General features: G+C 39.1%; 1 protein-coding gene across 1 annotated transcript in view; it reads right to left on the bottom strand.

Moving 5' to 3' along the window:
- Positions 1-22,554, bottom strand: part of SCAMP1 (secretory carrier membrane protein 1) — a 56,770-nt gene extending 34,216 nt beyond the window's left edge. The window contains exons 1-2 of the mRNA XM_087815427.1: positions 22,410-22,554; positions 8,472-8,549 (exon numbers count right to left, since the gene is read on the bottom strand). Coding sequence (XP_087671553.1) covers positions 8,472-8,549; positions 22,410-22,466 — 135 coding nt within the window. The 5' untranslated portion in view covers positions 22,467-22,554. The remainder of the gene's footprint in view (positions 1-8,471; positions 8,550-22,409) is intronic.
- Positions 22,555-24,841: the final 2,287 nt, after the last annotated feature.

Raw genomic sequence — 24,841 nt, 5'->3', positions numbered from 1 at the left:
TGGCAGAAAGTAGAAAAAACTGCAAATCCAAACAAAGAAGAGCCCTGATGCCATGCCATTCACAAAATCACTGGGGTTTAATAAGCAGGAGAAAAGCCTGGGAGCCTGTGCAGGCTAAAACCAATCTGAGATCCCTCTATAAAGCCAGGTCTCTGCAAAAAGCAACATTCTCAGTGAATAAGAAAAAGAGCTACTTCACAGAAAGAAACAATAGGAATTCTTGCTTGCCTTGCCCGACTCTGGATAAAGAAAGGAAAATTGAAAAAAAGAAATCTTCTCGCACAATACCTAATCATAAACCTACCAAACTTGCAGACTTTTCACACTACTCATATAGACAAAATAATTGCATTTCAAGATATCCCAGGTTGGTAGTAACCTCAGGCACCTGGCAAAAGTAGAGGAACACACTTAAAACCAGGCTTTAAAAATCTCCACAGATAAAAAGCTCCAAGAAACTTTGGCTCATTCAGAAGGAAACCAGTCACCATGAGTACAGGACCAAAGACATACAAACTACAAAATAAAATGGGTGATGTTGGAATTATTAGATACAAAATATAAAATACATGCTTAATAAAGAAATAAAAGCAGGTAATAACAGTATGACTCAGCAACAAGACTATCAGAACTGACCAAACATAATCTAAAAAAGATAGAAATGGACCTTCCAAAAATGAAAACTGTAATAACTGAAATTATAAATTTAACAGAGAAGTTTACAACAGATTACACAAAGATAAAAGATAATTAGAAAACTAGAAGTGGATCTAAAGAAACTGCACAGAATGCGGGGGGGAGGGGAGAGAGGGAGGAAAACGTGAGAGGTTAAGAGAAATGACAAGAGTGACAAAGTCTAAAAACTAAAGTGTTTCAGAGGAAGAGAACAGAGACAATGAGAGTCAATATTCAAACGGAAAGCAGGACACTGGTTCTCGAATTCAAAACTCTAAAACCCAACCAAATTAAGAAAAAATAATAACACTAGACACCTCACTGTGAAAGAGCAAATCCTAAGAACGACAGATCCTAAAAACAGCAAGAGAAAAAAGACACAAACCTACATAAACAAATGTCAATAAGACGGAGAGTTAACTTCTCTCAACAGCAACAATGGAAGCCCACACAGAACGTGCCAAACTGATGAGAGAAGGTGTCACCATAGATTTCTAAATCCCATGAGATTACATTTGAAAACCAAGGTGATAAATATTGAAAAAGTTACTACCAACAGACCCTCACAAAAAAACTTCTACTTTAGGAATAGGAAAAATGATACCAGAAGGAAAATCTGAGATGCAAGAAGGAATATCTTTCTGCCTCAACAGACACTTCTGAGTATATCACCTTCATTTTACACTCATCAAAACTCCAAATATGGAAGGAAAGTCAGCCTATCTGTAGGGAAAAAGGGACACTCTAGGACAACTGAATGTACCAGAGTAAGATGAGGTCTTCTCCTGCCAGCCCCCACACTCTGTCTACTCTGGCAGACCCTGGGGAAAACCTTAAGTAGTGAGAAAAACAGAAGGACAGAGATGGAGACAGAGGAAAGTAATCAGACAAGTCCGGAGAATCAGAGGAAAGGTACCTGGGGCAGAATAAAAAACACAGTCTGGTGCAGCAGAGCTGTGCACCCTTTTCCCTGGTGGTGACATTCTACCAGTTAGGAATACACTGTGTTTTAAAATACATCTGGGAAAGTTAAGGGTTATGATTTCTTTCATTTATTTTTATTGAAGTATAATTGACGTATAACATTATGTTAGTTTCGGGTGTAAAAGACAATGATTTGATATTTGTATATAGTGCTAAATGATCACCACAATAAGTCTAGCAACATCTGTCCCCATCTAGTTACAAATCTTTTATAGGTGATGAGAACTTTTAAGATCTACTCTCTTAGTAAATTCCAAATATCACCATGCTGTACATTACATCCCCATGACTTATAACTGAAGTTTGTATCTTTTGACCCACTTCACTCATGTTGTCTATCCCCTACCTCGCCTTTGGCAACCAACAATCTGTTCTCTATAAGCTAGATTGTTTGTTTCTTAAGATTCCACATATAAATGAGATCAAAAGGTATTTGTCTCTAATTTACTTCACTTAGCATAATGCCCTCCATGTCCATCTATGTTGTCACAAATGGCAAGATTTCCTTCTTTTTTATGGTTGAATAATATTCCATTGAGTGTATATGTATATATATGTGTGCATACACACCATACACACATACACACAATTTTATTTATCCAGTCATCCATTGATGGACACTTAGGTTGTTTCCAATTCTTTTACCTTTTAACACAAATTACCTTACTATATTTGCCTGCTGTGTGTGGCTTTGGAGAATTCAACTAGGACCAATAACTAAAAGTTATAGGAAGACATATATTTTGGCCCAATAGAATTAAGAACATTGTAACAATCATGGTAATACAATAGTAGATAGACTATTTAAAATATAGTGAACTCTTTGCACTGGAACTTCCAAAAGTGTTTCATTATTAAATAAATGACTTAATATTCAAGATCCCTTTAATGTATGGAGTGTCCACAGCTGTCTTTCTCATGTATAAATAAATATATATTCTCCTTTCTAGTTTTCTTCCATATTTCAAACACCTATTCAAGAAAATTTTCCTTGCTTTTTCCTGTCCTTTCTCCTCCATCTGTGAATCAATAAAGTTCCTAAGTATACTCAGAGTAAGCTCCCAGGGTAATTCTTAAACACCCTGAAATTTGAGAACTGCCCTCTAGTTTACAGCTTCTATAAACCACTGTCCTATCCTTTCCACCTAGTGGAGAGACTGCCAAAAGAAACCTAAAACTTCCTGCAGCTTTCACTGACTTTATCAGTCTCTGATTGAGCAGACAAGAACTGACTGTGGCTGTGCTTAACACAGATTCCTTTGTTATTAAGGGTGGTGAAATGATAAATACTAATGTTAGAATTGGGACAGAAATAATTTTATCAGAATAGATAATCATTTTAAGACAAGGCTTTTAAAGATAAGAATTGGAGGAAGAGATGCATAATAGGAGGAAAGAAGGGAGCTTGTTAAAAAATGCAGACCCCTTCCTCTCAACCCCTGAGTTTTTGAATCAGTATGTCCACCATGGGGCCCAGAGTCCACATTTTCAATAAGCACCAGGGATTTCTTATTCAGGAGATCTATGAACACACATTAACGTCCAGAAGCAGCAATGAGAAGTGAGATGTCTACCCCGCCTTTAACCCAGTTGTCTGAGAACTGTGAGAGAAAAAATAGCTAGTTTTTAAGAAGGTTGCAAGGGAAGAGAGTCCTCATCAACAGGCCAGTTTCCACACAGCAAAAGCTAAAACTTTCATAGAAAAGAATATGGATACATTAGATTTTGATGAAAATGGACTGTGATGTCCAGGGAGCACAATAGAAAGATCCAGAAATTAAGGAAACAGAAGTGTATAAATAAGGAATGTGTAGAGCACTATAAGGATTAAAATCCAGGAGATTTAAAGTAGCCTGGCAGTCTGGGGCTTCTTATATTGATTAACATAAACAGGAATAAAGGGCATAATGAGATTAATCCTGATAAAATTAGACCACACAAGTACAGCAGGGAGAAAACGATAGGTGCTCTGGGGGCTCCACTTTGACCCTTTTAAATGGGTGTGGAGAGAGATGAAGTAACATTATTTCAGTGTAGGGTACAGACCACATACCCTAAGGTGAAACTTAATGATTCTCCCCTCCTGGTGTCACTCCTTATAGAATACCCTCTCCTTGCCCAGCCAGGCCTGGCTCAGTGGTTGAGCGTCGACCTAGGATCCAGGCGATTGGGGTACGATTCCTGGTCAGGGGACATGCCCGGGTTGTGGGCTCGATCAATGACTCTCTCATCATTGATGTTTCTCTCTGTCTCTCCCTCTCCCTTCCTCTCTCTGAAATCAATAAAGATATATTTTTAAAAAAAAGAATACCCTCTCCTTGAGTGTATGCAAGTCCATGACTTGTTTCTAGCCAACAAAATACAGTATAAGTGATGAGATGTCATTCTCTTGATTACGTTACATTATATAAGACTTCATCTTAGCAGACTAGAGTGACAGACACTCTGCAGACTTGATGAAGTGACCATGTGGGAGAAGGTCACGTGGCAAGGAACTGTGGATGGCATCTATGAACTGAGGGCAGTCTCCAGCTGATAGCCAGCAAAAAGCCAGGGCTCTCAGTCATACAATCAGAAAGATATTAATTCTGTCAAGAACCTGAATAAGCTTGGAAGCAGATTCTTCCCCAATCAAGCCTCTAGCTGAGAATACAGCCCAGATAACACCTTGATCATAGCCTCATGAAACCCTGAGCAAGTGACCCAGTTACTGATCCACAGAAACTGTGAAAGAATAAATGTGTGTTTTTTCAAGCTGCGAAGTTTGTAGTAATTTGTTACACAGCAATAGGAAATTAATTTATCTAGCATAAGAGGTTCATCTTGACCCACTGAAGGAGGTGAGGATAACCTAAGGAAGCCAGGCATTATGACCACACACACAGTCTCTCTTGACTCCATTCAAAGACTGATAAAAGGCATAGGGGTGGTGGTCTCAATAGGGTTGGATGTTAGTTAGTAGATGGCTTCAGCTGGAACAAATGGCACATTAGAGGATAGCACTAAAAAGAGTCTAGGAGGTAAGTATATGAGGACTCTATACTTTCTGCTCAATTTTTCTATAAATCTGAAACTGCTCTAAAAAAGTCTATTAAAAAATAATTAAGGCAATCTGAGGTCAAATCATGTAAGGCCCCACATTGTCACATTACTAAATAGGCAATGCATAATGAATGTACACATTTCCAAGGAGAGCAGACCTAATAAGACCTCTGCTTTAGGAAAATAATTCTAGTCACAGTGAAGAGAAAAAAAAAGGGTAAGTAGACACGCCACTGTATTATTTCACAGAAGAACAAGAATTAGGGCAATTTAGTAGGAATGAAAAGGACAGACAGGTAGTATCTCCTGAAGGTATAAGTGACAGGATGTGGCAACTGATTAGGTGTTAAAAAAAAAAAAAAAAAAAAAGAAGCTGTTCAAGCTAAAGAGGACACAGGTTATTTCTAGCCAATGACATAAGAGGACAGAAAACAATAGTTACCATTAATTGGGATTAGAAACAAGGAAGACTGGTTCAAGAAAGGACAGATAATAAGCTCCAAGAAAGATAAAATAGTAAGAAGCAAAGAAGAAAGGAAAAGATTTTAAAAAAATAAATGCACAAGAAAAAATAAAGACAGGAATTACAGTATCAAAAATGCTTTTATAGTATTAGAGATAGGTAAACTACTAAATACAATTATATCCAGGCAGTCCCTGGAGCTAAAATTTTTATCCATTTTCAAAAGAAAAACTAAGCCCTAGTCGGTTTGGCTCAGTGGTTAGAGCGTTGGCCCACAGATCAAAGGGCATCCAGTTCAATTCTGGTCAGGGGCATGTACCTCGGTTACAGGCTCCATCCCCGGCCTCGGCTGGGGTGCATGCAGAAGGCAACCAATCAATGTGTCTCTCTCACATTGATGTTTCTCTCTCTCTCCCCCTCCTTCCCTCACTCTCATTTTCTCTGAAAAGCAATGGAAAAATATCCTCTGGTGAGGATTAAAACAATAATAATAAAAGAAAAACAGAAAAACTGGTATTAGAAATTATTTCACTCAACGTTTTCCACTCTACCTCTATTTTTACACATTGAAAAAAAAAGATGCCCGAAGAGGTTAGATAGCTTGCCTAAAGTTATCAACTAATTAATGGCAGGTCTAGACTAGAACCCAGGTCTTATAACTCCCAGTCTACTTTATGTCCTGAATTATCTGAGAGGCAGCTCTTACTTACATAAATCAATTACCTACGTCCGTCATGGTCAGAAATGATCATGTGGGCATATATGGCAACAACTAGCAGAACAGAAAAGGTCCAGGTAGCCTATCCCTCAAGAAAATCAGTATTACAGTAAACTAAAACCCTGAGAAATATCACTAAGGATTTGTATCAACAGCTCCATACTCCCCCCACCCACCCCACACATATAGGTGTCCCTATCCCTATACTTCAATACCCACCAGAAGATAATGCTATCCAAAGCCATGAATGCCAACACAAGTGGCTGAAACTAGTGAAAATCAAACTGCAGTAGGCATTTTCAACTGTTACCTAATTTCAAAGGAAAACATTCTCCATAAATACATACCAATTCTCAAAGATGAACTAATTCTTCTAGTAATTCATACATTAAATTTTAGAGGATAGGCCAGGGAACCTACCCACCATACTCAATATAAGGTCAGTGGGAAAATGCATTTTAGTTCGAACAAAAAAATTATTTCATGACTCAAGAGTACCCACCATTTTTATAGCACATCTCAAGTTAGACTAGTCACATTTCAAGTTCTCAATAGCCTTCTACTATACTGCCAACAGACTGATTTAGCTTATACTGTGACAACTCCTTTCTCTGAGTTTAGAATATGGAGTGAATTAATATATAAATTATTAGTTATTCAAATACTTAATGTTGCCTTCCTTAAATACCCTAAAGTGTCCACTCAAACAGAAAACTAAATATAAAAGGAAATCTAAAGACAGTACTAGCAAAATGGAAAAGGCAAAAGTTTTGTAGAAAACAGATGAGTTAGTAAAGCAGTTCTGCCACTTATAAGCTGGATGACCTTTGTCTCAGATTTTATTAAAAAATATCTATTTTGAATGTTATAAGAATTCAATACGATAATATAAAGCACATGGCATAAAGCAGACAACCTGATAAAGAATACTATCACTGATAAAAATAATCTGAAGCTGTTCCTGTCAAGGTTAAACATATTTCTTGCATGTAAAATCTTTGAAAAAATTATATGAAAACCTCTTTTTATTCTTTATCAGTACTCTTCAAAAAGTCTTGTTTCCATTTCCACCCCCCGCAAATGAAACTGCCATTTTTACATGTCAAAACTGGCCCCATTTATCGGCCATTTCACATGGTTCAATCTGCAGTTTACTTGCTCAATTAATATTTTAGTGATCCCAGCCTGGGTTGCAGTTGCTACACATAAGCAAAGGATATTAAATGAGGGCTTTGAAATAAAGCAAAATTTAAAAGTTCATTCCTATTTTAATGCTTTTACTTTGTACAGAGCTCTTCCGAAAAATAAAAAGTTAATATAATAAATCTTGAAAAAATTTCTAAGTGAAACCCTAAATAATCTTTTTTTTAATCCTCACCCAAGGATAATTTTTATTGATTTTAGAGAGGGGGAGGGGAGGGAGGGAGAGGAAGAGAGGGAGAGAGGGGGAAACATCGATGTGAGAGAGAACATCAATTGGTTGCCTTCCGTATGTATCCTGACCAGGAATCGAACCTGCAACCTAGGCATGTACCCTGACCAGGAATCAAACCCACAGCCTTTTTGGTGTACAGGACGATGCTCCAACCAACTGAGCTACCCAGCCAGGGCTCCTACATAATCTTTTTGAATTATTTTCTAGACTATGTAAAACATACATCAGAAAAAGGTGATCAATTAAGGATCATTATACTGATATTTTACACCCAAATATACAACTGAAGAACTCTAATACTGTTAAGAGGATGACTAACATTTTTAGAGCCAACAATTAAAATCAGGGACTTCACAAGTATGAAATTTCAATAAAGACTCAAACATAGAAGACAAAATTATTTGCCAGAGAAATTTTGAGGGCGAATTCCTAACAGAACCTACCTCGACAGTTCTCAAAACTTCACAATCAAAGGGCTAAAACAAAACAAACAAACAACAAAAAACTGCCCTAACTGTAAGAGATTAGGGTCTAATGGATAGTGTAATAAAGCTCCGCTGGTGTTTCTAATATTCATCAGGGGTACAGAACCTCTGTCCTGCAAGGATTTTTTTCTCATACTCCCACATTTTATAAATCCAGACTAAATTTTAAAGCAAATAATATGTTCCTAGGCCAGGTAAAGGTCCAGGGGTTCTAGTCTACCAGAGCTAGTACTGTTCAGAATAACATAATTCAAATGACAATCACAAATATTCATGGAACACTTCTAAACATAGGTCTCTTTCACTGTAAGAAAACATCACCCCACATTACCACGAAGACAACATGTATAGCAAAAAAAAAGCCTCCCTCTCCTATTTAAAGTACTGCAGTAACATTTACATATTAGAGGAACTGTTAGCAATTTAATTTGTAGAACACAGAAGGAAATTTTCAATATTTCACTAGGACCATCAAATTTCAATTACTACTGATACTGCTTCCTTTTTAAAAAAATAAAAAATTAACTTGCTAAATTATAAATAAAATACTGCTTGTTTTAAATAAATGTAACCATTCAACTAAAAAACCATAATTTTTATATATATATAAAATTGCTATTTAACTTCACTTTTAACATTTAAAAGTAGTCCAATTAAGAATAGTCTTACTGTTCTAGAATCCGAGAATGGATTGTATTCATCAAGTCCTGGTGGAACATTTCTTGTCACCTGTGTAACTGATGGGTCCTGGAATAAAATGTGAAGGGGGAAAAAAATTACTTATCCTTTAAGACGCAATTTTGATATTTACAAAGCATTTGCTTTAACTGTACTTTTGGTCACCCAGCAAAGCTAACAGAGGAAAATAAAGATTATCAGATTTACTCCGTCCCATTTCAACAAAGTCGAAATTTAAACCCACAGCCCTTGCACCCTGAAAGAAAAACAAATGAAAACTGGGTTAGATGCAAATCAGCTGCTAGCTATTATATAAAGACTGAAAGTAGACCACCTCTTAATAGCTGTGGAACTGATTGCACAAGAGCATCTTAGCAAATCTTGGGGCAACCCACCATCCTTTCCTTTGGGCTCCACAAAGAGTTCATGTTCCCCCTTTTTATATCTTCAATCAGTTTTCCCTAATACAGATTTAAGTACCACATTACAAATCAATGTCATGTACAGGTAACATCTAGAGCATTCAAGATTAAGTACCTCTTATTTTTTTCTACAACATTTCCACTGATCGTAGTTTATTTTTCCACATGATCCTGGACTGTCTCCCCTTTCCCAAGTTTAATATGTTACCTACCAAAGTATCCCAGCTTTTCAAATCTTATAGTATTTGGTCTTCACATAAATAACTCAATCAAAAATTCCTAGATACTTACTCTGTTTCTCTTGATTGCGAATGTAAAATACAAATATAATGAACATCTCAACTAAATCAACTACATAATTAATGTGAAAAGCACTTAAAAACTGTAATGTAGCCTCATTGACCTCCATATCTCTCATTTCAAACTTTGGCATGCATCAGAATCAAATAAAACACAGACTGCTGCACCCCACCACCAGAATTTCTGATTCAATAGGTCTGGGGTAAGAACTGAGAATCTGTATTTCTCATAAATTCCCAGGTGTTGTGCTGAGGACCACTGCTCTTTTTTCTATAGGGTACCTTCTCCGATCCATCTTCCTCAACACAGACATCAAAGTTACCTTTCAAAAATGAATAGCTAAAGTTGTCGTTCCCCTCTTCCAAACCCTCTCCTCTGTCCCTCATCCATTTAAAAAATTTTAGAGGCTCTCCACTAACTATAAGATAAAATACAAATTCCTCGAAATGGGATACAAGGCTCTGGCCATCTTTCCAGCCTTATTGACTTTCTCAGAACCACCCTCATCTTACCAGATTCTTCTACCTTAACCAAATGAAACCAGCTACTGAATAAGGAACCTCAAACTTTGCAAAACAAAACAAAAAAAACGCAAGTAGTAAGGATAAATTAAAAGTACAGCACAGACAAAAAATAAAGGCTTTAGGCTTACTCTACAATAACATGAGGAGGGAATGAAATCACTCTTCTTCCCGGGTTCCCCTCACAAGTTTACTAAAAATGAGAAGCAGAAAGATTATCAAGAGGGGATGCGTGCCTCAGGAAACTTAACAGAAATATGAATGTTTTAATCAAAACTTTTAGAGTTGGCACTGCTGCAGTTAATTTAGAACTGGGTTTATGGTCAGCAAGTGGAGACTTAGTAGGTCCAGATGGTCCAGCTAGTCTCAATGCCCACTCCACCACAACCCACCAAACCAGGCGACCTGTGAGTCCTCAGAAACCATATGTGGCATTGTTTCCTCTAGCAGGAATACTCTTTCAGGCAGGGTCAGCCTAGCAATCTCCTCCCTTAAGGACTCAATCCAAAGACTACCTCACATGCTAACGGAAGATCTTCTTGATATCTTCCTGCTACCCAAGTCACTCCATCCCAGGCTCAGTGCCTCCACAGAGCTTGGTATTTATCTCTATTAGCATTTATTTCAATAAACCATGATGATCTTAATGCAAGTATTTCTTCACAAATTAGATTGTGACTTCTTTGAATACAAGAAATAGGTACATAGGCCCTTTTAATTTAATCACGCATGCCTGGTAATACTCTGTTTCTTGAGTGATTAATACCACCCACGGGGGGAAAATCCAAAGATTAATTCTTCAAGATAGTGGTGCATTAATAACGAAGAAATACCTCCTTAATAAATAAATAAATATGGTGATAGTTCAAAAAGTGTAAGAGAAAACATGTTTAAGCTCACTCATAAGAAGGGAATTACTTGTTAAAACTACATAATCATTTCTCAACTACTGTATCAAATTAGCAGAACTCCAAAAGTCTGACATACTCTATTGACAAAGCTGTAAAGAAACAAGGATTTTCATATATTACTAATAGGAACAGAAATTTTTACAATCTATATGAAGGGAAAAGTTGGCAATAGCTAGCAAAATGCATCTGCATTTATACTTTGCCCACAATCTCACTTCTAGAAATTTATTCCAAAGATATACTGGTAATAGAATGGAAGCAAACTAAATATCTAACGACAGATGGTTGAATAAACCATGGTACATCTACATGATCAAGTACGATGCAACTAAGTATTATGCAGCTGTAAAATGGTATAAGGAAATATATACACTGCCATGGAGTGAGTGAAAAAGGTGCAGAACCGTGTAAATAAAATGTCACCTTTTGTCCACAAAGGAAGATTAAAAATAAATGTGCTTGTGTTTGCTTATATTTTAAAAGTAAAAATAAAAAACTAATAAAACTGATTCCCTAGAGAGAGGAAGAGAACAGTGAGGACACAGCATAGGGTTGGAAGCCAGACTTCTTTGAATATAACTTATTTTATAGTTTTTTTTACTTTGGAACCATGCAAATATTTTTCATAATTATAGAAGAAAATTAATTCAAAAAGAAAAAAGGCAATGCAGGATCAAAAAGATAGATCCAGCTTAGCCATTATACACGCCATCAATGTTATTATCTCAGTGCTACAGGAATACATTGAGTCCAGAGACTCCCAACTCTCATTTTACAAGTACACATACCCAATTAACAAGTGTCCTAAAATTCACATTAAATTCTTTTTTTAAAAATCCTACATAAGGTAGAACTCAGTTCTAGAGAAACCCAACATGAAATCATTCGTCTAGTCTAATTTATCCTTTATTTTTCTTAGTATTAGATACTTCCTACAGTTCAAAAGTTTAAGCCAATTTGGCAAAACCTAGCTGGGGGGTAGGGGTGGGTGGACCTCTCTCCATATTTAAATTTCATCTCTTCCCATCTTTTCTCAGGAGCAGTTATCCTTTTCTCTATGTTCAACTGCTTCCTCTCAACAGGATGGCTCACACCTACATTTCAAGTCTCAGCCATCTTTAAAATGAAGACAAGCAAATAAAAACAAAAACATTCCTTCAACCATGTATCACCCTCAAGCTTCTACCAACACTAGCTCTTTATTTCTCTCCACTTCTCCACCTGTCCCCCACCCTCTACCCCAGATCAAGCTGCTAGTATTTCTCACATGTAAAAAGCAACAGCCTTCTTACTGGTCTCCTTGCCATCTTCTGACCAGCTCCGCAATCTGTTCTCAAAATACAAGCCTGCTCATGTCACATCTATAGATTTATTGTGAAAACAAATGTTTATTAAGTTTGATTTATGCTCTGACTAATCAAAGAGCATATTTTAGGGCTTTGAAAATTTATAAAAACTTGAGAATGGACAATGAATGACTGATCATTTATGGGACAGGAATTGCAAAGATGGGTAAATCCTCACCATCTACATAATTGACTGCCAAAGACAACTACCTTAAAATCAGCAGTACCTATGGACACTTTTTATCACACAGAGCTTACAGGGTTTTTATGGTTTCAAGTCTAACATTTAAGTCTTTAATCCATTTTGAGTTTGTTCTTGTGTATAGTATAAGAAGGTGGTCTAGTTTCATTTTTTTGCACATATCTGTCCAATTTTCCCAACACCATTTATTGAATAAACTATCTTTACCTCATTGTATGTTTTTGCTTTTCTTGTCAAATATTAGTTGACCATAAAGGCGTGGGTTTATTTCTGCGTTATTCTGTTCCATTGGTCTATATGCATGTGTTTTTATGCCAGTGCCATGCTGTTTTGATAACTATGACTTTGTAGTAGTTTGATATCAGGTAGAATGATTCCTCCAACTTTGTTCTTCTTTCTCAAGATTGCTGTGGCTATTCATGGTCTTTTGGGGTTCCATATGAATTTTTGGAATATTTGTTCTAGTTCCATGAAATATGCCATTGCTATCTTTTTTTATCTTTTTATTGTTGAAAATATTACAGATGTCCCTTTTTTCCCCATTGACCCCTTCCACCCTGCACCCACTCCCCAACCCAGGCCTTCACCACACTATTGTCTGTGTCCACGGGTTATGCACATAAGCATATTCTTTGGTTAAAATCTCCCCACCCAACCACCCACCCCCACCTTCCCTCTGAGATTCATCAGTCTGTTCCATGCTTCTATGTAACTGAATCTGTTTTGTTCATCAGTTTATTAAGTTCTTTAGATTCCACATATAAGTGAGGTCATGTGGAATCTGTCTTTCTCTGCCTGGCTTATTTCGCTTAGCATAATATTCTCCATCCATGCTGTTCCAAATGGTACAAGATCCTTCTTTATAGCTGCGTAGTATTCCATGGTGTATATGTCCCACAGCTTTTTTACCCACTCATCTACTGATGGGCACTTGGGCTGTTTCCAGGTCTTAGCTATTGTAAATTGTGCTATGAACATAGGAGTGCATATATTCTTTCTGATTAGTGTTTCAAAATTCTTAGGATATATACCTAGAAGTGGGATCACTGGGTCAAAAGGCAGCTCCATTTTTAATTTTTTGAAGAACCTCCATACTGTTTTTCATAGTGGCTGCACCAGTCCGCATTCCCACCAGCAGTGTACCAGGGTTCCCCTTTCTCCACATCCTCGCCAAAACATGTCGTTTGTTGATGGCAGCCATTCTGACAAGTGTGAAGTGATACCTCATTGTGGTTTTAATTTGCATCTCTGATGATTAGCAATGTTGAGCATTTTCTCATGTGTCTCTTGGCCATCTGTATGTCCTCTTTGGAGAAGTATCTACTCAGGTCCTTTGCCCATTTTTTAACTGGATTGTCTGTCTTCCTCCTGTTGAGTTGTAGGAGTTCTTTGTACACTTTGGAAATTAGCCCCTTATCAGATGCATCTTTGGCAAATATGTTCTCCCATACCATGGGGTTCCTTTGTATTTTGAGGCTGGTTTCTTTTGCCATGCAGAGCTTTTTAGTTTGATGTAGTCCCATTTACTTATTTTTTTCTTCTTTTGTTTCTCTTGCCCTGGGAGATATATCGGTTCAAATTCCATTACGTGAGATGTCTGTGACTTTACTGCCTATGTTTCCTTCTAGGATTTTTACAGTTTCGCAACTTACATTTAAGTCTTTAATCCATTTTGAATTTAGTCTTGTGTATGGAGTAAGTTGGTGACATCATTGGTATCTTGATAGGAACTGCACTGAATCTATAGATTGCTTTGGGTAGTATGGACATGTTAATGATGTTAATTCTTCCTATCCATGAACACGGTATATGCTTCCATTTACTTGTATCTTCTTCAATTTCTTTCTTCACTGTCTTATAATTTTTCAAGTACAGATCTTTTACATCCTTGGTTAAATTTATTCCTAGATGTGGTGTGGTTTTTTTTATGCAATTGCAAGTGGAATTGTTTTCTTAGTTTTCATTTCTGATAGTTCATTATTGGTGTATAAAAATGCAACTGATTTTTGGATATTTATTTTGTATCCTGCTACTTTACTGAATTCATTTATCAGTTCTAGTACTTTTTGGTAGAACCTTTAGGGTTCTCTATATACAGTATCATGTCATCTACTCCTTTAGTATATTAAATACCAAAATAACAGAACAATTACCACTAAATGTGCCAAACAAAGACGTGAACAAATTTTAAAAGGTCTTAGTACTTTGGTCATATTATAGGCACTTAACTTTAAATGTAGTTTTTCCACCTAAGAATAAGTATATAGGTCATAGAAGATTTTCTTATAAAACAAATTCTGGCTAAACAAATAACCTACTCTTGATAACTTGATAGTTAAACTCCCCAGGCCAGTACTTAAAATCATAGCACTACCAAATCTAAGCATTCTCTACAACAATATATCTTTGGGGGGGAAATATTCAGAATTCCAGTTGTGAGACCAAGAATTCATCTCCTGCTAGCTTCCCATGACTTCAAATAGTAATCATAACACTAAAAACAGACTCAAATATAATAAAAAGAACACGTCTTCTTCAAACATCACCAACATTAAACAATGAAGTGCACAACTTTCCAAAATTTAAGAGAAAACTTGTATCACAAGGTGATATGTCATAAAAATAAACAGCTCTCACTATTACTCTCATTTCAAGTTGTGATATATAATAGCTTCTAAAAGCACTAAGCTTTGTAAGACAACCAGTAATTTGTAAGTTTTGTCTTTGTTACTATTTCTGTTAATGCCCAAAAATTTAAAAGTTAATAAAAATGAGAGTCTGACTTAGAAAATATAGGCAATTCAGGGAGAAATAAAGGAGAATAAATAATCACATGTTGCATCCAAAGATAATCTTGCACCATTATTTATTTCCTTTATCCGTTATTTTAAGAGCTTCCCATCTTTGTCTTGATTCAAGAAAAAAAACACAAAAAAATTAAAAAACCAACAAAAAAACCTCCTGGAACTATAAGAAATGTAAAAAAAAAAACTATTAAATATGGAAGGCAGAAAAGTAATTTGCGCAAGGTCACCTAGGAGGTAGAGAAGCAAACTTAGGAGGCCTGGTTTCAGAGCCACCTTTTATCTACTCCCCTCTACTAGTGGAAGACAAAATATCCGCAAATTTCATTTACCCTGTCCTCTAATTCCCCTAACATCAGCCTAAGAACACAGAAATGTTTGTCTGCAATATATATAGTTCATAGAATATTTTCCTGCAAACTCAACTCTACATGGTGGTTAAATACCCCTGAGATTCAAATATAAACATTTTCATAAAAAGTTGTTTTAACTAAATAGAAGAAGCATGTGATACACTTCTTTTTAGTTTGGGGAACACATTAATTCGCATTTTTACAATATACCACTTACTTGCAAGCAAATTCACTAAAATTTATGACTGAGATGCCAAAAATTAGGGGTAGGCCATAAATAAACCCACAAGATTGACTAAAACAAGCATTAACAGCTTTAGGAAATTTGCTAAATGGTAATAAAAATACACTAGTATACAAGCCCCTAGCCAATGACTAGGTGATATTCCTGCTCTTTTCCCATCACCTCCCACTTTCATTTTTCACCACTTTCCATATATATTCCAAATCACCACATGAGGACTCTAACCACCATTCGAGGACTCCCACAGGTAAAATGGCAGCCAACAGCATGTATACAACTCGGCCACTGCTTATTGCTCTTGGAGAAAGTGGAAACTGCCAGTATTTGTTATGTATATAATGTTTGTACACTATGCATTGTTTTGACTGTGTCTGATAAGCAAAAACCTTTAATAGCTACATATACTAAGTCACTTGCATTCAAATGTCGAATTTATTTTTTCTTGTTTCACTATCAATCAAGTCAAAATGATGTGTATAAGTAACATAAATCCCTTCTTCCTAGTTTGATCCCACCAGTACTCAGTTGGACCTCACAATACTCAAAATGAACAACACCTTACAATATACTTATTCCTTCTTTAGATGTTTAAGAGGTTTCAATGTTTTTGTTTATATACAAAAATGTATTCAGTAACTCATCTGTATTTTGTAAAATAAGTGAAAACGTTTCTTTTAATTGTACTGAAAAAGAAAAAAACCCCACAAAACTTTGTTTTGGTAGTAGTATCAGCAAAAGAAGAGTTTATTTTCAAAATTTTTCAGTCACCATCATCTCAATTATGATTATTGTTAGACTCGTGGGACCCAAATAAAGCTGTGTTCAAATACTAGTTCTGTCAATATAGCACTTGTAAAAGACACCCCACCCATACTAGCAGCCTCCCCTTGTACCTGCCTGAGAGTTTTCACTGGCCATAGGAGGTGTTTAACCTAGACAGAAGGTTTTCTAAATATCTTAAGTGTTGATCCAAAGCACCCTGACACTCTATCCTACAGAAAAACAACTGTCTCAAAAAGAATTATGGATGTGTTTTAAGGTACAGTTTGAACCCTGATAAGATTAACAAGAATTGTTAAGAGAGCTGTGCTAGCCTGAACTAAAAGGAACACAGACATTTCAAAATGAAGAGAGGCTTCTGGGCTCCCAACTTTCAACAGGTAGGAAGCCGACTAAAAATGCTACTCAGCTACAAACAGGGCTCATTTATTACAGAGGAAAATGGCTTCTCAGAGTGTGCAGCCAAAAAGCAGAAGAAAATAACAGATTAGGGAAAGATTTCCAGGTAGTGAACTAGGACCTAATCAAGAAACACGCATTGCCCCCAAGTGGGAGCAATGAAAACATGAGCCTGGCTGGATTTCAGACTTGCTATGGACCAGCAATTGTGCCTCCCACTCCTCCCCTATTTGAATGGAAGTGTGCATTGAGGTTATCCTGTACCTGGCTATATCTTTTCAGTTCCTAGGTCTGTATCAAAAACAGCTGCTCCCATCAAGAAGTGGAATCTAATCCCTCTCACTCCTTTTTTGAATCTAGGCTGGCTTTGTGGCTTGTTTTAACTAACAGAAGGTAGCTGAAGTGAAATGACTCAAGAAGCCTTGCAGCTTCAGCTCTTGGCCTCATAGAACAATGCCGCCACTATGTAAAATGCCTAAGCTATTCCTAGTAGAGAGGCCACATGAAAGCGAACCAACTGCTGCCCCGTGAGATACTTTAGTGAGGACATCTTAAACCATCCAGGGGCTGTATCAGCAATTTTCAACCTTTTTCATCTCAAGGCACACATAAACGAATTACTAAAATTCTACAGCACACCAAAAAATATATTTTTCACTGATCTTATAAAGAAAAATAGGTATAATTCTGATTAAAAATAATAATAGTAATTACCTACTCTCTTTGCTCCAAAGTGACTTTTTAAAAAATCAGGTGCCTATATTTGTATATAAGGATTTCTGTTACCAAGAATTAACCAATCAGATGCAACCTTATTATGTGATGTGACCAATAAGATGCAACTCTATTATATGACCTATGCATTTATGATTCAAGACAGGCCATTCATGCCAGAAGGCTACTGTGTTGGCTGTTGTCATTTTTTTATTTGACAATCTAAGGGAAAAGGGTCAGTGCCCCTGACTAAGTAGTCCAGTACTGCATGTTTTAAAAACCTGCAGCACACCATTTGAAAATCGCTGGGCTAGAAGGTTGAAGCCACCTGAGTGATTCCAGGCACTAACATTAAAAAATAAACTGTCCAGCTAAGCAACAGAATAGCGAGCAAATAATTGTTTTAAGCGACTACATTTTGGGATTTTTTATAATGCAACAGATAACTGAGACAATGGTAAATAATGATGCATCTTAATTTGATAAAATAGAAGCAGCAGCAAAACACATGCTTTTTAAAAATATCAACCTGAGAAAGAGAGTGGGAACTCTCGCAGCTGATCTGAATGTAAAATACCATAGATCATAACTACTATCACTATACGCATATTAATGTTGAAAGATAAGAAATCCTCAGAACCCTTTCCTAGTCCTATCCAATCTCCAATCTTAAATTTTAAATGGATAAGGGAGGAGTGACATCAACTTAATGTAAATGAAAACAAAATGGATAACATCTTTGAATTATAGGTCACTTTTTAATGACAAGGTTTTCAACTTTCAACTTCAACTAAACTTTTAGGATACCATCAAAATTACTGTAACTTAAAAGATAACATAAATCAGAATGCTGAGTTGTAAAAGCCATGTTTAAGAGATAGAGTAGAACCAATTTAAATTAATTTAAATAGAGAATTAATTTTTGAGGCCAAAACAAAATGGACATTGTGCTCAATTTTAAAAAGAGTTCTTTAATTAGAGAGGAAGCATCTGTAGTGACAAAGCATTAGAATTCAGACAACCTGGATCTAGTCTAGCAGGGTGACTCAGGGCAAACCACTTAATAATTTTTGACCTTAATTCCTCAACTATGATCTGCCAAAAAGCTACCAGACACTCTAGAAGAGTCAAAAGGAACATAAACTTCACCAAATTAATAAGCTAAGAATAATATGGTTATATATAATTAAATACAATTTCTCTAATTACTATTAATACTACTTATTATCGAATTAAAAAGCCATCATGCATTGAGAACTTATCAAATTAAAAAGCCATGATGCACTGAGCACTTATTACATGCCAAATGTATGTTCATCTAAAATCCTATTAACAATCCTATGGAGAAGGCAAAGGTACCATTATCCTATTTTACAGAATAATAAACTGAGGTGTAGAGTGGCTAAGTAACTTTCCAAGGTCTCACAGTTGGTTAGTGACGCAGCCAGGATCAAATGCACCAAATACAAAACAAGAATGCTGGTGTGCAAAATGCAACCAATTACAGTGCCACTGGCAGTGGCTTGGAATCAGGAGATCTAAGTTCTAATGCCAATGCTGCACTACCTACACCTGGATATAAGACAATGAGCAAGTTGCAAGTTAGCAATGGAAGTCCATCCAATAGTTTTTAATCAAGAAGAAATTTAAATGGTTGCTAAATGTAAAATATCATATTTCTGGGCTTTTCTTCATCCATAGAATGAGATCTGACTAAATACATTTTAGGATTTTCCTTTCCCAACTTTGACATTTTTATTCTATTTTTAAATTACATTAAATGTTATTTCTAAAGTGAATTTTCCAACAAAATCGATTAGCATATAAATGTACTAAAGCATATTAGGAGGCATGACAATTTTCTGACCACTTATTGTTCCCTCTTTTGAACAAGTCTCTGCTGGTTTGATAACTCTCTTCTTTTATTTCACTTTCCAAGCATGTTTGTCTCCATGTTAAGCTAATATTCTTAAAAATAGAGATGTTTCAATATCTGCTGAATGAATGAATAACTGAAAAGAACAAAGGACATATAGCAATTACTCAATAAAGGCACTGACTATGCAGGAAATACGTTTCCTCTCTAGCTTTAAAACCACATTGCAACAACTCAAGATTGGATTATCAAAAATGACCATATAATTAATAATCTATTTTCTTTCTGATTACTATATATTTTCAGTTATTCCAAGTTTCTTGATGCACTATTGAAAACTATTCAAATGCCCTTAACTCATTAACTAAGCCTATCACAACCACTAGAATAAAGCAGGCACTCAAAAAATGAACTGAATGCAGCTAATAATTTTACAACAGCTACTAAATCAAGGAAACCACCATAGTCACATTATCTAAAGACATTATCCTCAGAAATTATGGCTCAAATGAAGATACTGACAAAAAGTGTTCCTAACATAAAAGTGAAGGAAAAGAAATATTTAAAATTCTGAAAAAACAATGAAAATCAAGTAGCTTTTAATAAAAAAGAAATTAGTGGTTGCCAAATACAAAATATCATATATCTTGAAAATATGAACTTTATTTTATAATACTGAAAATAAGAACATATTTGAAAAGATAGATGATCATAAGGTAATACAAAGATGAATCTAGAAACTTTTTATATTTAAGTAGAGAGGACCAGGAATGTTATTTCAAAAATCTCATTTACATAGAAGGAAAGCAAAAGTAGAAAGAAATATGCTATAGATGTAAAGCTTTACTCTGAGAAGAGGAAGGGCAGCTGAACACAAATGGAAAGGGTCAGATACACTGTGCCTGTGACTGTCAACAAAAACAGGGAAAGACCATAAACAGGAGCATATATACAACCAAGTCTTCTTTAGACCCAAATTATCCATCCCTTGAAATATTTTATGAACTTGAATAAAAATTATCCTCTGAGTGCATCCACTTACAAAGAAGGTTTATAATTTCATACCACAATGAGTAAGTATTTACAACTATTTTGAGGGTTAAAATTAGTACAGCAACCTCATGTATGGCAGAAGAGGAAAGTGTCATGGCAACATTAGATGTCACAAAAGAACAGTCTGGGATAAGAAGACAACAATGTAGTGCACTAACAAGAGCACCAACTATAGGGGATGTGAGGAGGTGAAGGAGGGTACATAGGGGGGATAAATGGTGATGGAAGGTGACTTGCCTTGGAGTGGTAAACACACAATACAGTGTCCAGATTATGTGTTGTGGAATTGTGCACCTGAAAACTGTAATTTTGTTAACCGGTGTCACCCCAATAAATTCAATAAAAAGGAAAAAAATTTTAAGTAAATAAAGAGAACCACCTATATAAAATGAGCTATGAAATGGAATGACCAAATGGAAAACAGACAGCCACGCTGTCAGATACTGTATAAAAGCATCAATAAATTATCTGTATTAGGAAAAACTAACAGGTTCTTAATTTTATACCTTTAAAATATTTTAAATAACACCCATTTGGCAAGTTATGAAATATCTCTTTAGACTACCTATGATTTAATGCTCCAATTTTCCACAACATGAATGATGAAACACTAAATACTATACTTGGGGGGGGTGGGTAATTCTCCTTAAAGTGCAACCATATCATCTGTAAAAAAAAAAAAGTTTCAGGCCAGCTGCAGAGAATTTTCTTAAGTGAAATTAGAGGCAAAGGAATAATGACTGGGTCTATTTTACGTTTAGACGGAGTCAAGCTGTCAATTATAACCAGGATCATCTAATTAACATAATCTTCCATCAAATTAATCAGGCTAACAATCAGAATGGGGATATTTCTCCTCTTACAGGACTCTTAATAAGAGATAAAACCAAGAGGAAAAAGATGTAAACTCAACAAGCCAAACGTGACACTTAAGTGACCACAAATTAAAGTCACTATTTCATTTCGTGTGACTATGAGTTAAGGTTACGACTGCATATATCCAGAGGAAATTAAGAAATAACTTCAACCAACATTTGGAAACAACTTGCACGTACTAAGCAGCCGAGCTCATTAAGAAGCCTGGCGTATTTTAAAAGAGTTAGATATGCATTCATTTAAGCGCAGAGAACGAACTCCTCGGTCTTCCCTCGCGGGTTTCGGAGCCGAGTCCTCCGCGGCCGTGGCTGGTAAGGAAGGTCGTCTCCAAGAAGGAGAGCTCCTGCGGGAAATGGTATCCTGACAGCCCAGGAGCCGGTGACGCACCCGGAGCCTGGAAAATACCCGGCGCTCACCTTCCTACGAGCAGTTAGGCAGGAAGGTGATCGTCCCTGTGCACTACCCTTTCACAGGTGTGCTCATCTTTAACTTGGAGATCAGACCCTCACCCTCAGCCTAAAGGAACCGAGGGGGTGGCAGCGCCGCCGGTGGTATCTGGCCGCAACACAAGTTTAAAAAATAAAAACACCACCTTTTTGTTGTTAATTGCAGTGGACTCGGCTACTCGGTGCCCTCACCTCTCCTACACACCTCTGCCATCACCCCCCGCTGCTCTTCGCGGCCACCTCGAGTCCCCATGACAACCCCACCGGAGCGCGAGCCCCGGACCCCCATGCCGCGCGGCCCGGCCCGGCCCGGCAGGTGACAACTCCACCTGCCCAGGGCGCTCTCCGCCCGCTCCCCAGGGCAGGGCCAGGCACTCTCCGGGCGCGCGGGCCCACTCCCGGGCGAGGGCACGCCGCCCCTCAGCCGGGGACGGGGGAGGGCCGGCCGGACGCGGAGACCAGGTTCCGCTCCGACCCCCAAGCGAGCGGCGCGGGGGCCCGGGGGAGACCCCCCAGGAGGGGTCTCGCGCGGGGGCCTGGGCGAGACTCGGGAAAGCGGTGCGGCGGCCCTGCGCCCCAGCCTCGGCGGCAGAGGGGCGGCGCGGTGGGCGCCAAGGAAGTTGCCTGTTTTCACCAACAACGACGCGCCGCGGCGCCTGGCGATGCCGGGGGCCGAGCTCACCTTGAAGGGGTTGTTGAGATCCGGGTCGGCAAACGGGTTACTGTCGAAATCCGACATCTCTCTCCGCTCGGCGTCAGCCACCCGACCCAGGCGCAGAGAAGACGAGGCGAGGACGCCGCCCCCCTGCGCGCTCACGTCGCCGCCGCCGCCGCGGAGCAGATCCGGGTACAGCCGGCCGGGCCGCCCAGCCCGCCGCGCCACTGAGCATGCCCGGTGCGCGCGGCTCCGGGCCCGCGGCCACGCTCCCGCGGCCGCCCCGTTCCTCTCGGCCGACCATCCGCGCTCCGTGCTTTGGCTGCGACTGAGTAGGGGCGGAGGGAGCAGGGAGCTGGGAGCGGGGAGCAGGGAGCAAGGAGCTGGGAGAAGGGAGCTGGGAGCAGGGAGCTGGGAGCAGGGACCTGGGAGCAGGGAGCAGGGAGCTGGGAACAGGGAGCTGGGAGCTGGGAGCTGGGAGCAAGGAGCAAGGAGCTGGGAGAAGGTAGCTGGGAGCAGGGAGCAAGGAGCTGGGACCTGGGACCTGGGACCAGGGAGCTGGGAACAGGGAGCTGGGAGCTGGGAGCTGGGAACAGGGAACAGGGAGCTGGGAACAGGGAGCTGGGAGCAAGGAGCTGGGAGCAGGGTGCTGGGCGCCGGGGGCTGGGCGCCGGGAGCCGGGAGCCGGGAGCCGGGAGCCGGGAGCCGGGAGCCGGGAGCCGGGAGCCGGGAGCCGGGAGCAGGAGCGGGCGGCTAGGTCCCTCCTCCGGCGCCCGGGCCAGGCTGAGAGGCCGCGTCTCGTCTGGACCCCCCCGCGCCCCTTGGTTTAGGCGGTCTTGATTCCGTGGTCATCGATTCGGAGTCGGCCCCTGTGGCCGAAAGTGATTTGTAGAAGAGGGGGTATTTGTGGGCGAAAAGCTGCGGGCTGAGACCGCGGGCGCAGGCCACACACCTGGGGCGGGAGTGCCATTGAACCGCGCTCCCGCACCGGGCGGAGAGGCGCGGGGAGCCGCGGCTCTGCAGCTGCCCCCAAAGACACGTCCCGCGGGGCCGGCCCTAGCTCATGAACCTGCACCGCTTGGGCCCCACTTCGGACCCGCAGCCCCCGCCCCCCGCCCCTCCGACTGCAGGTAGCCGCCAGGTCCCGGAGGCCGCCCGGCGCCGCCGACCCGATGGGCTCCGCGCTGGGCTCCGGCCCCGCTCCCATCCTCTGGAATCTGCAAAATGGCTACTTCTCCAGAAATGATTGGGGGCCGACGCTCACGAGTCGAGAGATCAAGTTAATATTAGTGGACAACAAAAAGATGCCATTTTTGTTTACTTTCAAACATTTGTGCGCAAAATATCCACCTGATTTTTTCCTATTCCCTCCCCAACGCCAGGGATGAAAAATGGGTATGTGTAAGGCATTTATTTGAACGATTTGTTGCCTCACCCCTGAACTAAGGGCATCTCTTTCCCTCAACTTCATCTTCCTTCTGCACTTAGCAGATGAAGCTACAGAGCCAGAATGATCTTCACTTGGTAGGTGCCTAAGAACTGGAAGTTGCCTGGGCCTTTTGAAGGCTTGTACTGTGCAAAGTCAGCTGGGAAATACTTTCTCCCTGCTGAGGAAACACTGGCCAGAGATGATGGACAAAGATCACATTTTGCTGTAATCTGGGTTTGGTGGGATCCAGGTTGGATATATAACAAGCTGCTTCTAGCAGCCGACTAATAAATGACGACAGACAGGGATAACCATGGCAGAGCTGCAAGATTCTAGATACGAAAAAGAGCCGTCTGTTGTGCTCACCATGCTATTAGCAGCAGCCTCCTGTCTGGTTGAATCTTTAGTGCTCAGAACCCAATTATGTGTTCAAATCCTAGTTATGCTACTACTTGTGCTACTCACTTCACCGTTAAGGGTTATTGAAGAAGTAAATGAAATAAGACATAGAAAAATTCCCTCATGTATTTAGTGCCTAACAAATTGTATTTGTTGAATGCCTGAAAATGGCAAGGGGACCCAGCTCATTGTTCTCAGGTGCTTTTCCTCATATCTCCTAGGCTTGGTCTTGCCTGACTGATCTGCTTCTCTCACCACTTTGGCCCTCACTCCCTGCACCTGTCCTCCAAATGACCCAAATAATCAGCAGCTATTTATTATGCATCTACTATGTTCCAAGACAGTGAGGATCAGCTGAGTCTGCATTGCAGGATGGAAATTTCCAAATATGCTCTGCTTACAGCTAGTGACATTAGCACCTAAAGCAAAAATTCGCAGACTTCATTGTTCCAGAATCACTTGGAATACTTGTTAATGATGCAGGTCCCCACCTCTTCACATCTCCTATCCCTGAGATTCTGCTCTAAGGGATCTAAGGTAGAAGCCCTGGATCCCCATTTTTTTATTTTTAAAATGTCTTTATATACAAATACATTCTTTTACATAAATGCCTAAATAGATTCATAGCATA

This window comes from Miniopterus natalensis, chromosome 3 (genome assembly GCF_054644295.1).
Source record: "Miniopterus natalensis isolate mMinNat1 chromosome 3, mMinNat1.hap1, whole genome shotgun sequence".
In the NCBI taxonomy this organism is placed as follows: Eukaryota; Metazoa; Chordata; class Mammalia; order Chiroptera; family Miniopteridae; genus Miniopterus; species Miniopterus natalensis.
Note: the sequence above shows the minus strand (reverse complement) of the source record. Positions and strands in the feature narration are given on the sequence as shown.